At 26.5% G+C, this 13,848-nt stretch overlaps 3 protein-coding genes across 3 annotated transcripts; 1 reads left to right on the forward strand and 2 right to left on the reverse strand.

Annotated features, from left to right (window-relative positions):
• Nucleotides 1-3,115: 3,115 nt before the first annotated feature.
• Nucleotides 3,116-5,864, forward strand: DICPUDRAFT_39465 (uncharacterized protein; the record flags this gene model as incomplete). The annotated part of the gene is made up of 3 exons (XM_003291673.1): nt 3,116-3,824; nt 4,464-5,576; nt 5,674-5,864. 3 exons carry the CDS (start codon nt 3,116-3,118, stop codon nt 5,862-5,864), a joined length of 2,013 nt encoding a protein of 670 aa, XP_003291721.1.
• Nucleotides 5,865-5,898: 34 nt separating this feature from the next.
• Nucleotides 5,899-10,451, reverse strand: DICPUDRAFT_156353 (uncharacterized protein; the record flags this gene model as incomplete). The annotated part of the gene is made up of 7 exons (XM_003291681.1): nt 5,899-8,051; nt 8,128-8,505; nt 8,584-8,895; nt 9,008-9,244; nt 9,373-9,675; nt 9,748-10,032; nt 10,112-10,451. 7 exons carry the CDS (start codon nt 10,449-10,451, stop codon nt 5,899-5,901), a joined length of 4,008 nt encoding a protein of 1,335 aa, XP_003291729.1.
• A 238-nt stretch (nt 10,452-10,689) lies between these two features.
• DICPUDRAFT_49995 (uncharacterized protein) lies at nt 10,690-12,352 on the reverse strand. Its single transcript, XM_003291682.1, has 3 exons — nt 12,239-12,352; nt 11,332-12,163; nt 10,690-11,170 (listed from the first exon to the last, which is right to left on the reverse strand). Exons 2-3 carry the CDS (start codon nt 12,095-12,097, stop codon nt 10,734-10,736), a joined length of 1,203 nt encoding a protein of 400 aa, XP_003291730.1. The 5' UTR covers nt 12,098-12,163; nt 12,239-12,352; the 3' UTR covers nt 10,690-10,733.
• Nucleotides 12,353-13,848: the final 1,496 nt, after the last annotated feature.

Consider the following 13,848-nt stretch of genomic DNA (forward strand, 5'->3'; position numbering starts at 1 on the left):
ATACCAATCTATAAAAGACCTTTAGCAGCATTCGCTCTCTTTGTAATGGATTCTACAGTACCATTAACAGATCGTCAAATTCATATCATCCAATCAGAAATCGAAAGAAAGAACTCACCATGGATTCAAGATGCTTTAAATATATTAAAATTAAAATTAAGATTTTTCCCAACTGGCCAGTATTCAGTTTACGATAAACTAAACCAACCTAAAAAAATCATTAGCACAATAGAAGACTTTAAAAAAACCAGTCAATTCTTTTTAAAAAAAGCATCCATCCAACTATCGCTCCATCTCCTCTCGGTTGCATATCCATACAGTGTCTCAAATTTAAAGAAATGGGACAAATTTGCTCATGACAATTACTATGGAACCACCAAATACTCTTTTGCAGTTTTTACAATTTGTAATATTTTAAAACAAAACAATCATATAAAACCACTATTAGATTATATTGAAGAAAAAGATGCCATCATTAAAAAATTAATATTCCCAGAAAAAATAGAGATATTGCAAGAATTACCAGTTGATATTCAGTTACAGATAATTAAAAAATCAATGTCACAGCATCCAAAATATCCAATCGAATTTATAAATTACATAAAGAAATTAAAAGATTCAAATTTAAATAACCTATCAAAATCACAAATCGAATTAATAGATGAAATCATTTCAAAATACGATAATATACCCGAACATCAAAGAAAAAATGATCTTTTTATAGCTTTATTTACCAAAATGTATTTATCAAAAAATAAAAATGAGTCTCACTAAATTATAAATCAATAGCAAAAACTCAAATATCTTTTTTTTTTTTTTTTTTTGTTTTCAAAAAATAACCCTGTTGTTTTAACAACCAACCACGAACACAATTTTAATAAAAATTACAGCAAGAGAAAAAACATTAAATAAATATCTTTATTTTACCAAATTATAATAAAAATAACATTAAGATTCTTTTTTTTTTTTTTTTTCAACAATTTTTTTAAAAATAAATATCCAATTTAATATTTTTTTTTTTTTTATCTTTTTTTTTTTTCATCAACAAAATATTTTTTTTTTTTTTTTTTTTGGTATTAATAAAAAAAACCATTATAATAATTTTATCATAGTCATAAAATATTTATTTATTGTATTATTAAATAATTTGTGTAAAATAGAAAAAAGAAATAAAGAAAAAAAAAAATCAAAAGAAAAGATAAATAATTAAAATAATAATGAAGTTAAAAATAGTTTTATTTTTATTTTTATTTTTATTTTTTAGTATAAAATGTGTACTTTCAGGTATTTTGCCTGTTGACGATATTGAAAATACTTTAACCGATAACGATGTTGCAATGAACAACGATGATCGAAATTGTGTTTCAACTATTATTTCTACTTTGGGTATTTTAAATAAATTTCCTGCAAATGTAGACTATTGTAAAACCTATCCACAGAATTTTGTTTGTAATAGCGATGGTTATTTGGAAAGCTTGTAAGTTGTTATATATATATTTTTAAAAAATTCAAAGATTTTTTATAAAAATTTAATTAATTTTTTTTTTTAATTTTTCATTTTTTTTTTAATAATTTAAAAAGAAATTTAGTTGGTATATACCAAACATTTTTAGATGTAGCAGGTAATCCTACTTATAACTCACTAATATGTTTCTTACATAAACCATATCCATCAGTGTATGTATTATATTAATTAAAGTATTTGTTTAATTATAATTTTAAAACAAATTTTAAATAATTTTATTATCCACAAATTATATATATTATAATATTCAGAACTTTCTCTGAAATAAAGGTTTTACCAGAATTTTTTACAAATAACCCATTTACATTATCTGATGTGTAAGTAATTTAAAATTAAAAAAAATATATAAATAAAAAATTATTTATAAATAATCAATTTAAAAGCGTTCTAGATAATTGTCAAATTGATTCTTTTCCAGAGGTTAAATCTTTATCCGGTTCTTTGTATGTATTTAATTAACAAAAGGTTTAAAATATTTTTATTTTGCTTTATTAACACGAGGATAAATTTATAAAATAAACTTTTAGAACCATTTATCCTAGTCCAACCAAGTTGATGTCATCAATGACCAATATAAATTTATATAATTATAGAAATTTAAAAAAATTGTGAGTATTTTTTTTATTAAATATCAAAAAAGAAATATTTCTTTATTAACATTAATATTTTTATAGTATTTTTTTAAATTTTTATGATATTGTTGAATCCAATTATAAATTCCAAATTTCAAATATTTACAATGGTGTTACCGCATTAAATGTACCAGAATTAATGTAGTTATAATTTTTTATAATCATAAAACTAAAAATCATTATACTCCTACACCCTAAGGGGTATTAGATTTCAGTATTTAGAATACTTATACCTATTTCTTTTTTATAGGAAAATTCAAGTTTTTTCTCTTTCATCCGCAACTGCAACAAGTTTAACTTATTTAAAAGTAAAAAGATTGTAAATATAATACAGATATAGATTTCTATAAAATAAAAATTCATATTTTAACATTTTTAATTTTGAAAAAAAAGAGAGCTTTATGCAATAACATTTATAGCACAGGATTTTGGCAATTATATTGAATCTTTTGCAAATATTGAGGAATTGTCACTAAATAAAGTACAAAATAATATAGAATATAAATTCCCCACAGGGCTTTTTTTAACTCAATTCCCAAACACTTTTAAAAAAATGTAAATACATATATTTATTTATAATTTTTTTTAATTATTTTTTTAATAATTGTATATTAACATAATTTTTTTATTTAGTGAGTTTAATTTTAAATTCTTTAATGAAGATATTCAATTAGACTTCAATGGAAACTCATTTCCAGATTTAGAATACATTTCTATAAATTCTCCAAATAGTTTGTATTATTTAAATGGTGGTTCCAGTATATTTAGAATTAAATCTCTTGGTAGGGCAAAAACATTGATGTTGAATGATGTCACAATCAACAGTGGAACAGAAATACAAAACCTCTTTAATGATTTAGAAACCTTAGGAATTTATGATAGTAATGTAGAACTGGATATCAGTAAATTTTTTAGTCTAAATAATTTAAAGAAATTATATTTAAATACCGTTGAAACAATGACCGGCTCTGTAACTAGTAGAATTTGTAGCTATAACGATGTTACCATCCAAAATACTGAATTGATTGGAGATTTACCAAGTTGTGTCTATTGCTATTTAACAGACCAAATTTCAAGTTTCCAAGGTAATTCATTTTCAAATTATAATCCACCAGCTTATGGAATCCCCAAATGCAACAGTATTGTACCAAATTTTAGAAGAGATTCAAACAAACTATATCTTTTTGGTTCTGACTTAGGCTTTAATACAGATGCTTTTACAACAGTTCCACCCCTTATTTTTAATCTTGATGTTCCTAGCAAATCTTTTTACACTACCGATCCTGTTTCAGATGTTGTTGAAGTTTATTTTGAAATCCCTAATCAAAGCTTCTTGCTTGACTCCTCTTTATCATCACCTACAATAGATAGAGTAACAGTTTCAAGTGATGGAGATGGTTACTTAACATTTTTTGGATACTACTATACTTATAATATCTCAACTACCTCTGCCAAAGTCGGAAATGAAGATTGCATTCCAGTATTTACAAATTTTACTCATTTCATATGTCAGGTTAACAATTATGATTCAACAAAATTAAATATTGCTTCAACATTATATATTGATGGAAGATATAAAAATGTCCCAATTTCAATGACCCCAGGTTTAGAAAACAAATATTTAACTTGTTCCCAAGATTGTAGTAAAATTTCAAACAGTCAATGTAGTCGTTTTACAGGTACATGCATTCCTATTTTAAATATTGAAACTGTATCACAAAATATCAAAAGTCTTTCTAATGTAGCAATAACTTTAATGGGTTATTTTGGTACAGAAAAAGGCGATATTAGTGTAACTATTGGTGGTAATCAATGCTTTATTCAATCATATAGTACAAATAATGTACAATGTACGATTTCTTATAGTAGCAACCCTGATTTGAAAGTTGTTGTTACTCAGTATGGATACCAGTCAACTTTTTCCACAAACTTTTCATTTATATTAAGAGAATGTCCAAATGATTGTACAGATAGTTCTCATGGTACCTGTGATTTAAATACAGGTATTTGTAGATGTATAGATCCCTATGGAGGAGATAATTGTTTAAACATCATACCTATAATTTCATCAATCGCCCCTTCAAATGAATTAGGTGGCCAGGTAACAATAACTGGGAAATTTGGCACAATCGGTCAAGATTTTAGTGTTAAAATTGGTAAAGATATTTGTCTAGTCACAAGTGTAACCCCTTTATATGCAATCTGCGAAGCACCACCAGGAACTGGTTCACTCCTGCTAACAATTGTAAATAATGGAATGATGGCAACATCCAGTTACACGTATGCTTTTGATTGTATATCAATAGGGGGTTGTAATAATGGAATTTGTGTTCATATGGATAAATGTCAATGTAGGGTAGATTACCACGGCTCAACCTGTTTAATAAAACAACACTATGTTTCATCTCTTACACCAACCACAATCGAAGGTGGTTTGGTAATTGCATTTGGTGATTTTGGTGATTCTCATTCAAATTTATCTATCCTTATAGGTTCCGAAATATGTTCAAATCCAAAAGCAAATAAAACCACTATTGAATGCACAATAGGTCCAGGAACAGGTTCAAAATCTTTTACAGTTAAACAAAATGATTTAATATGGTCGCATATTAATTTCTATAGCTTTATCAATCTATTTAAATCTTGTCCAAATAACTGTACCTCAATTGATAATGGACAATGCAATAACTCAACTGGTCAATGTAAATGTATTGAAAATAAATGGTCAGGTTTTGATTGTAGCTCACCAATTTTAGATAATGGTGGGGGTAATGAACAACCAGGCTCCAGCTCAAATGTTGATACAGATTCAGGTATTACACAAATATCAAACCAAGATACCAAATTTAACATTTCAATTGTAAAACTAATAGAGCTTGATACTGTAAGCCAAAAAACAGTTCGAGAATTTGAATTAAAAAAAACCTGGGACTCTTTTTTAGCAAAAAATACAAGTGATGGTAACATTCAATACATTTTTAATCAAACATTAGGAAACAATACCGCAAATATTATTTATAAAATCGAAGAGGTTAAAAAGAGTAAAACATTTGAATTTGCAGATGAAGAATTTTCATTACCCAATGACTCAATCAAAATTACAATAGAGATTAATAACTTTCCATTTTTAAGTGTTTTAAATTCTTTACAGCTACAAATGGTCTCATCTGTAGAAAATGAAATCTCTGCAAATAAATGTAATGAAAAAGAATCATCATCAGAAAATATTCAAGATCAAGCAACTAGCTATGTCAAGATTAGTAAAGATAACAAATTGCTCTATGGTAGATTTATGAATAAAATTATTAGTGATAGTAGAGTAACCTTTATCAGTAGTGAAATTGTTTCAAATACATCAAACTCTGTTATTGTTGGTTTAAATCTTCCACATTGTGTTGATTCTTGTATTATAGATCCAGGTAAGAATTTTCTTTATATTTTTATTGTTTGCGATGTTTTCTTATATTTTTATTGTTTGCGATTTTTATTTTTTATTAATAATATTTTTATAAATAGATTTTTCTGTTCTTATCGCTCCAAACTTCCAAAGTTCTTGTAAAAATGATTCAAAAAAGACAATGATCATTGCTGTATCAATAGTAGTTCCACTTGTAGTAATTGCTGCCACTATTATAGTGTTTGCCGTAGTTTATAGAAAAAACCGTATTTCAATTAAAGTCAAAACAATGAAACTTCGTAGATTTTAAATAAATTAATAAATAAATATTTTAAATAGTTTTATTAATGTTTTTCTAAATCTATTGTTATTGTGTTATTACTATTTGTTTCTAATTCTAACATTGTCATTTCTGATTGTTTCAATTTTTCTAAAAACTCTTTTCTTCTTTGAACTTTATTACGATAATAAAGATAACAGATTCCACATGCAACCACAAAAAAGAAGCAACCCAATGTGATTCCTACAATATTTAAACTAGTCAAACCTTTTTTACCACTTGAGCAAAAAGTATCACCATCATTATTTGCAGAGTGATCAACGATGACTGAATAATCTGGGTCTATCACAGCACTAAATTGGAAATAAGGTATATTTATACCAATAAAAGATTGTAAACTATTTTCATTATCTGCCGAGTCCATATCTTTATCTAAAATCTGATTTGAAATTGAAATAATTTTGGTTTCATCCAATACTGCTCTCTTGATAAATCTTCCATATAATGATTTACCTCTAATTTTTAATCTGAGGTAATCGTCTGAAGTTTGATTATTAAATTCTTTATATGAACAATCATCGATATTTGACTTTACTGTTGACAGCATTACCAATTGAAGTGAGTTTAATGTGGATTCAAATCCATATTCGCCAATTGTTATTGTGTACTTTAATGATGATGGATTCATTTCAACAACTTGATTTGCAAAGTTGATAGTTGCTGCAGATTCAAACCATTGCAATGTAACATTTACTATTGTGTTTATTTTGTTATTAGTTATATTGGAGATATATTGATAAGCAGAAGAAGATAAATTTGTTCTGTGCCAAATTTCAAATTGGTATTTCTTAACTGGCTCACTTTGATAATCTAATTCTCTTAACTGGACAACTGAAATAATACTCTTTAAAACATCATCCTCTTCATCTACCAAAATTGTTGTTGATGGCTCCTCTAAAGATGGTTCTGGTTTTGGGATTACGATAATCTTTGAACTACAGTCTGACCCAATCCAAGGTGATTTACAAATACATTGATTATTAATACATTCACCCTTGGTGTTTCCACCACAAATATTTCCTGAACTATCTTTTTTACATGTAACTGTTGGTTTTTGGGGATTTGGTGGGATATCAATTGATATAGTTGGACTTACTGTGAAAGTATTGGATTGTTCACCATTTGAAGAAGTTATTTTAATAGTGAATGCACTTTTAGTTGGTTTAATGTTTGGAATAATTAAAGATGTTGAAAATATTTTTGATGGAGCAATTATTTGGCTGCTCCTATCACTATATGATACTAAAACTGATTTTGCATTATGCAAAACAATACCATCTATTCTTAATGAACCTCCATTAGATGTTATTTTCCCAGTTGAAGTAATTAATGGTGATGTTAAAGTACTATTTGATGTGACTATATACTTTCCTATTTCACCTGAAGTTTTTCCAACCATGGTACCACGTCCACTTGAGAGGCCATATAATGAATACAAGATACCATCTGGGTAACCAAAACCCAAGGAAACCTCATAAATACCAGTAAAAAAGCATACTTTATTTGAAGGATCTGTGCAGTTCACCAAAGATAGTGGAACTTGAATTATATTTGGGTTTAAGAAGGAGGAAAGATAAATTGTTGGTGGGCTATATATATTAATAGTTGATTGACATTCGGCATGTAGATTGAATTGAAGCTTTCTATTCGTACTGAAGACATTTATACTATATGCTGAAACATCTAAAGACATAATTGAAGGTGATATTGGGTCATCGGTTGGTTTTAATGTACAAATATATTGATAAGATAAATTATATAATAAAGTAATGTTGAAAGAAAAAGGATCTGTATAAGCTAATTTATTAATTTTGCCTTGAATCTTGAAATGGGAAAGATTATCACCAGAATCTCTAAAAAATACTTCAAAGATTTGGAAAATATTAAAAGAATCAGGTGTTTGGCCACAAGATGTTGCAGGCACTTGGACTTTAATTTGATGCAAACCTTCGTAAATATCACCTACGATAATAGTATCTTTTGATAATGTATAATTATATTTTGAATAATCGTTTAAACTTCTAACCAAAATATAACCATCTTTAAAACCATTTATTGAATCTGATATTGTTATATTCCAAACTATAAAATCGTAATCTTGACCAGGTAAAAGTTTCATTATGAGATTTTTTATTATTGGCCCTTGGAAATCTGTTTCTAAAATTATAAGAAAAAAAAAATATTAATTTTTTATTATTATTTCATTTTTAATATTTTTCTTTTAACTACTTACTAGAGGATACTATAGTCAATTGATATTCACTTGGTAGATCTTGATTATAAACAATACTGTACTTATTATAGGTGATTGATAAAGAATATGATAAAAATCCAGCTATAATATTTCTTGGGATGAAAAATTCGATAATATATAAACTGTAGTCCCTGTTCCATTGTCCATAATAATTTTGGATATTTAAGTCTGATGAATCAAAGGTTTTATGGAAATAAGATTGCTCAGTTACATCCTTTATAACTGATAACATTGGCTCGTAATTTTGAACCCCATCTTTAAACTCTAAAAACATTAAATTCCAGCCATCATTATTTGTTACATTCATTTTATTATTTAAAAATGATATTTTTTTTATATTTGATAACATATCAAAACCTAAAATTTAATTTTAAAAAATAAAATTTTAATAAAAAAAATTATAAAAAAACTGAGGATTATTTAAATTGTATTTACCTTTTAATGATTCTAATAAAGGATCGGCGAGAAATCTTGAGAATGGCGATAATTTCAATACTTCATTATACTGAATAGACTGTTCAAATTCTTCTATTCCGTTTGATACTAATAAAATCAATGATTGGGATTGAAAATCTATAAAACTATCCAAATAACTGAATTTAAATTCAAAGATACCATTTTGAAGTGTTCCTTGAGCCAACATTGTATTACCATATGAATTGGGTGTTAATCTTAATAGTCTAAGACCATTTGAATCCGACACACTTACTCTTAACATAAAATATGATTGATCCAATGTAACCCAATCTATTTTATTTATTGATAAATAGTTTTTTCCTATTTTAAATATTTATAATTACAAAAATTTTAATGTTAGTATTTTTTTATTTATAATTATGATAAAGTATTTTAAATTTACCTATATTTGGTACACCAGTAACAATTATAAATAAGCTATCATTAGATAAAAAATTAATTGGATAATTAGAACCTTTGTAAAATGGTACTGATACTTTAATATTATAAAAGGCGCTTGAAGGAGAACTGTAAGTAATGGCATATGGGGAATCCATTTGAAAATCCATATTTTGATTTTTAATACTACCTAAATAGAAACTAGTTATATAATTATTCAGATTATTTTGTACAAATTGTGCTTCAAAATAATAATCCCCAGTGTTAGTATTTTTATTCCCTAGTAATTGGCCAACATTATGATAATCTAAATAAAAGGAGAAACTATTAGGAATTGTTTTCTTTGATTTTTTTTTTTTTTTCACTTACTTGTTTGAGACACCTCAAAGCTATATGAATCTAAAAAATATGCTAAAGAGAAGCTATCTTCATTTGGTCTTTCAACAGTTTTAAATAAAAAATAATCGAATCCATCTATATATTGAATTTTTGGTTTTCTGACAATATCGGTATCGTTTGCTTGGGTGTAACTAAAAGAAAATGCTGGAGGAATATAAAAATTTTGGTGTTCATATCCAACTTCAAAATAAAAAACAGGTAACTGAGTTTGGCTGGAACAATTAAACTCTTTAGGTGGAGTTGTATATGAACCATATGTTAAGCTGCCTGAACCTAAATTAAAAAAATTAAAAAAATTAATTTAATTCTTTTTTTTTTTTTTTTTTTTTTTTTTTTAATATTTACCTTTATATGGTGACTCAAGAATAAGATTATATGGATTACTGAGACCTAACTGAAGAACCCAATCATTTTTATATGCCTTTGGAATTTCAAAAAAAACAATATCGAATGTGTTATCATTGATTTTATTTAATTTGCAATTAGTACCCCCATTACAATTATATTCGATGACACTTAATTCAATATTTGGAATGATGCTTCCAATAATTTGGAATGTTGCTTTATATGAAGAATGGTGATAAAAAAGTTTAGAAATGATTTTATATTGTAATTTTGAAAACTCTATTGCTATTGTTAAAAACATATGAAAAAAATTAATAATTGAGTTTTTATTAATAAAAAATGATAAATTTTGTTTATTTCTTACATTTACATGAATATCCTATTTCAAAAATAGTTGGACCTGGAGTGATAGTTAAAGAAATGACACCACTACCAATAGGTAAATTATTTGCATTAACTCTATATAATCTTTCTTCTTTTTGATTGGGAGTTAATGCAAACCCACTTGGAGAGACTTCTATTTCTGAATTTGGTGGAATTTCGATGTCGACTACTAAAATACAAGTACTTGAACTTGTATAAACTAAATTCGATTCTGTTGACCCATTTATTAGTTTAATATCTTGCGATGCTACAAATAAACTGTTATTACAAATATATATTAAATTTAAAAAAATAAATGAAAAAATTAAAATTATTTTCATTTTTTTTTAAATCGGAAAAAAAAAAAAAAAACAAAAAAAAAAAAAAATTTATTTGATATATTTATAATATATATAATTATATTTATTGATATATTTCTCTTCTCCAAAAATAAAAAAACAAAATATTTTATATCAAAAAAAAAAAACAATAAAAATATTATTATAAAACCTATTTCTGAAAAAAAAAAAAACTATTATTATAAAATTTTTATAAAAAAAAATAAATAAAAAATCTTTTGGGATTGGTGGTGGTGAAAAAAATTGGAGTGGGGTATTTTTATTTTATGATTCTTCGTCAGGTGAGTGTTCATCACTAGACTGATGATCATTAAAAAAAGTATGACGATTTTTTAAGGGTGTATTATTGTTATTATTGTTATTATCATCATCACCATCATCATTACATAAACTATTGTTTATAATACTACTGTTCATAATATCACATTCTAAACCATTACCACTATCTAATAGTTGTTCGATTTCAAATGTGCCTTCATTTTTGCTTGTCCCATTTTCTAAATCATCTGATGTAATTTGTTTTTCTTTTTCATTTGAGTTGCCACCGTTATTTGCATTATTATTATTATTGTTATTTTTATTATCTTTGTCTTTGGCTTTATCTTTTTTAATTGGTGGGATTATAAATGTCTCTGGAATTTTCAAATCAAATGCTTTAAATTTACCAACATTATTGAGATGTTCATTTTCCAAACGGAAGACTATATAAAAAAAAAAATTTTAAAAAATTAATATTGATTATTGATTAGTGTTGAGTGTTGGGTGTGTTAGAGTGTGGTGTGGTGTGGTGTGGTGTGGTGTGGTAATGTAATGTAGATGTGATATTGTTAAAATATATAATAAATTAATAAACAATACTTACAATTCCATTGAAATCTTCTTGTAACTTCAATAACGGCAGTAGCTAAAACTATTAATTCCTTGGTTCTTGATGAGAGAGCTTCAAAAGATACATTAATGGTCCAAGAACCTCTCATTAGAGTGTTTGTAATTAAAGCGAAATAATAAACCCATTTATGTCTATAAAAGAGGTGGTCACGGAGTAAGAAATTACGAGAATGAGTTCTAAAGATACCCCAATCCATTAAGAAATCCCAACATAATGAATAAATGGTACTGACGATAGATATTATAATCCATAGTGCTAAAGTACCATTTTTTTGTGCTTCGTTACTTGTAATTTTACTATTTGCAATTGAACTGGTGACTGTGGCTAAAATGGTTAATGAATATTTACCAAAATTCATCATATGAATATTTTGTTTTGTATCTTTGAAACGACGAAGTGATTGAAGAGCACGCAATAGTGGTGGAATGGATACTAGGCACGGTTTGACATAAGGATTAATTCTCCAACAAACATCACCTCTTGTCCATAAATCTGAAACGAAAAAGCATATGACATACTCTAAATCGCTCAGTACAATTGAAAGTGATGTTAGTTGATCACCGAAAAAGAAGTCCTTGAATTTAACTGGAAGGAATGGAGCCGAAAAAATTCTACCAAAAGTATGAATTAACCAGAATCTACTTGGTCTAAATATTATATTAAATGGACAAAATACGATACATAATATTATTACGATTAATAAAAATGGGAATAGTATCGGCAATTTACTACCAATCATATGTATACTAAGATAAATATATAAAAACAAACTTAGTGTCCATAAGAATGTTAAACCACTTGCTAACTATATATTTCAAAAAAGATAATAATTAATATTTTTTTTTTTATTATTTTTTTTTAATTTTTTTTAATTACTTACAAATAAAATATGATAATGAGTTATATTCGTCCTAGCATCCCAGCCTAAAATTAAAAACAAATTTATATTTTTACCACTACAGACATAAATTAATATACCGAAATACCATAGCAATAATATTGGTATACCAATCATACGATGTAACATGAACATTGATAAGAAAGCAACAGGAGTTGGCGAATCGAAATAGATAATTGAAACTTGGTTGATCATATAACGTACACAAAATATGAATAGAACCAAGCTCATACCTGACAGTCCACCAGTTAAGAACACTACTTTGGGAGGAGCATGATAATCTTTTGGTACACGTAATTTAGCCATTGCATTTCTTCTATTGCCATGCTTGAATGAATTTGTATAAAGTGCTTCGATTTCACGCTCCACAACACTTAACTTTTTTGATTTATTAAAATATTGTTGAGCTACACCTTTCATACCTTCTACTGATCTATCTGCTTGTAAAACCTTATCATACTTTTTAAAGATTTTTCTGAATGCTATATGATTTAGTGATGTGTATTCTTTTAAAACTTGAATTTCTCTATAATTTTCTTCCAATGCTCTCTTTAAGGATCTTCTAATTTTACCTAATTTCAAACTACCAGGATTCCAATATGTTTCAGCACTTGCAGCACTTGCAATAGCTTTACCAGCGATGGTTACTGGACCATTTGATGATGTAGTTGAGCATGGAGAAGAAGAGCCTTGTCTATCAGCGCCACCAGTTTCATTGTCATTACTTTCATTTAAACCAACGCTATTTCTTTTTCTTAATGATGGATGATGAAATAAATGAGTAAATCTTTGTCCTGCAGTTCTTGGTGTAAACGGCTCTTTACCACTAGGACCACCAGCTATACTAATATCTTTGAATGCTTTTGACGAATATTGTTTACCAATTTCATTCATTGCGATAACTTTTTCTTTGATGATATTGAATTGATGTATAAATTCAGTTTCTTGTTCTTGAAAGAATGAATTAACCTTATCAAACTCCTCTTGTAACATTTGGTCAAATTTCTTTTCTTCTCTTTCGACATTATTCTCTCTAAAAACTACTGGTTGTGATGATAATAATGTTGGTGATCCAACCGATATAATTGTAGCCGCTGGTGTAGTTTGTGGGGTTGAAATAATTGATCCTGATGCTGAATAGGGTGAACTATTATTACTACCTAATGGTGGTGATGATAATAATAATGGTGGTATTTTATTATTATTATTATTATTATTATTATTATTATTATTATTATTATTATTATTATTATTATTATTATTATTATTATCTACATTGGATAATGATGATGATGCTGCTGTTGTTGCTGTTGGTGGTGATAGTGTTGTCGATTTATTTATATTTTGTAATGGTACTTCATATATTTGTGATTGTTTAGGTGATAATGATAGTGATTGTTTTATTCTACTATTTATTGATTGTGTTGATTGTTGTTGTTGATCCAATGCACCTGCTGATATAAACAGCTCTTCCTCTGTTTTTGCTCTTTTAATTGCTTTTATTTGTTTTTTAAATGATTTGTAAAAAACATATTTTTTTCTCCATTCTGAAACTTGACGTCTTTGTAAATATTTCCCAAACTTCATTTTAT

Source organism: Dictyostelium purpureum (genome assembly GCF_000190715.1).
Source record: "Dictyostelium purpureum unplaced genomic scaffold DICPUscaffold_294, whole genome shotgun sequence".
In the NCBI taxonomy this organism is placed as follows: Eukaryota; Evosea; class Eumycetozoa; order Dictyosteliales; family Dictyosteliaceae; genus Dictyostelium; species Dictyostelium purpureum.

What these genes read in the sequence shown, in the direction of transcription:
- DICPUDRAFT_49995 (XM_003291682.1), bottom strand. Translation starts at nt 12,097, where the DNA reads ATGATTGGTAGTAAATTGCCGATACTATTCCCATTTTTATTAATCGTA. An exon ending in AAGAAGATTTCAATGGAATT is followed by an intron (nt 11,171 to 11,331) that starts GTAAGTATTGTT and finishes TTTTTTATATAG; the next exon opens with TCTTCCGTTTGGAAAATGAA.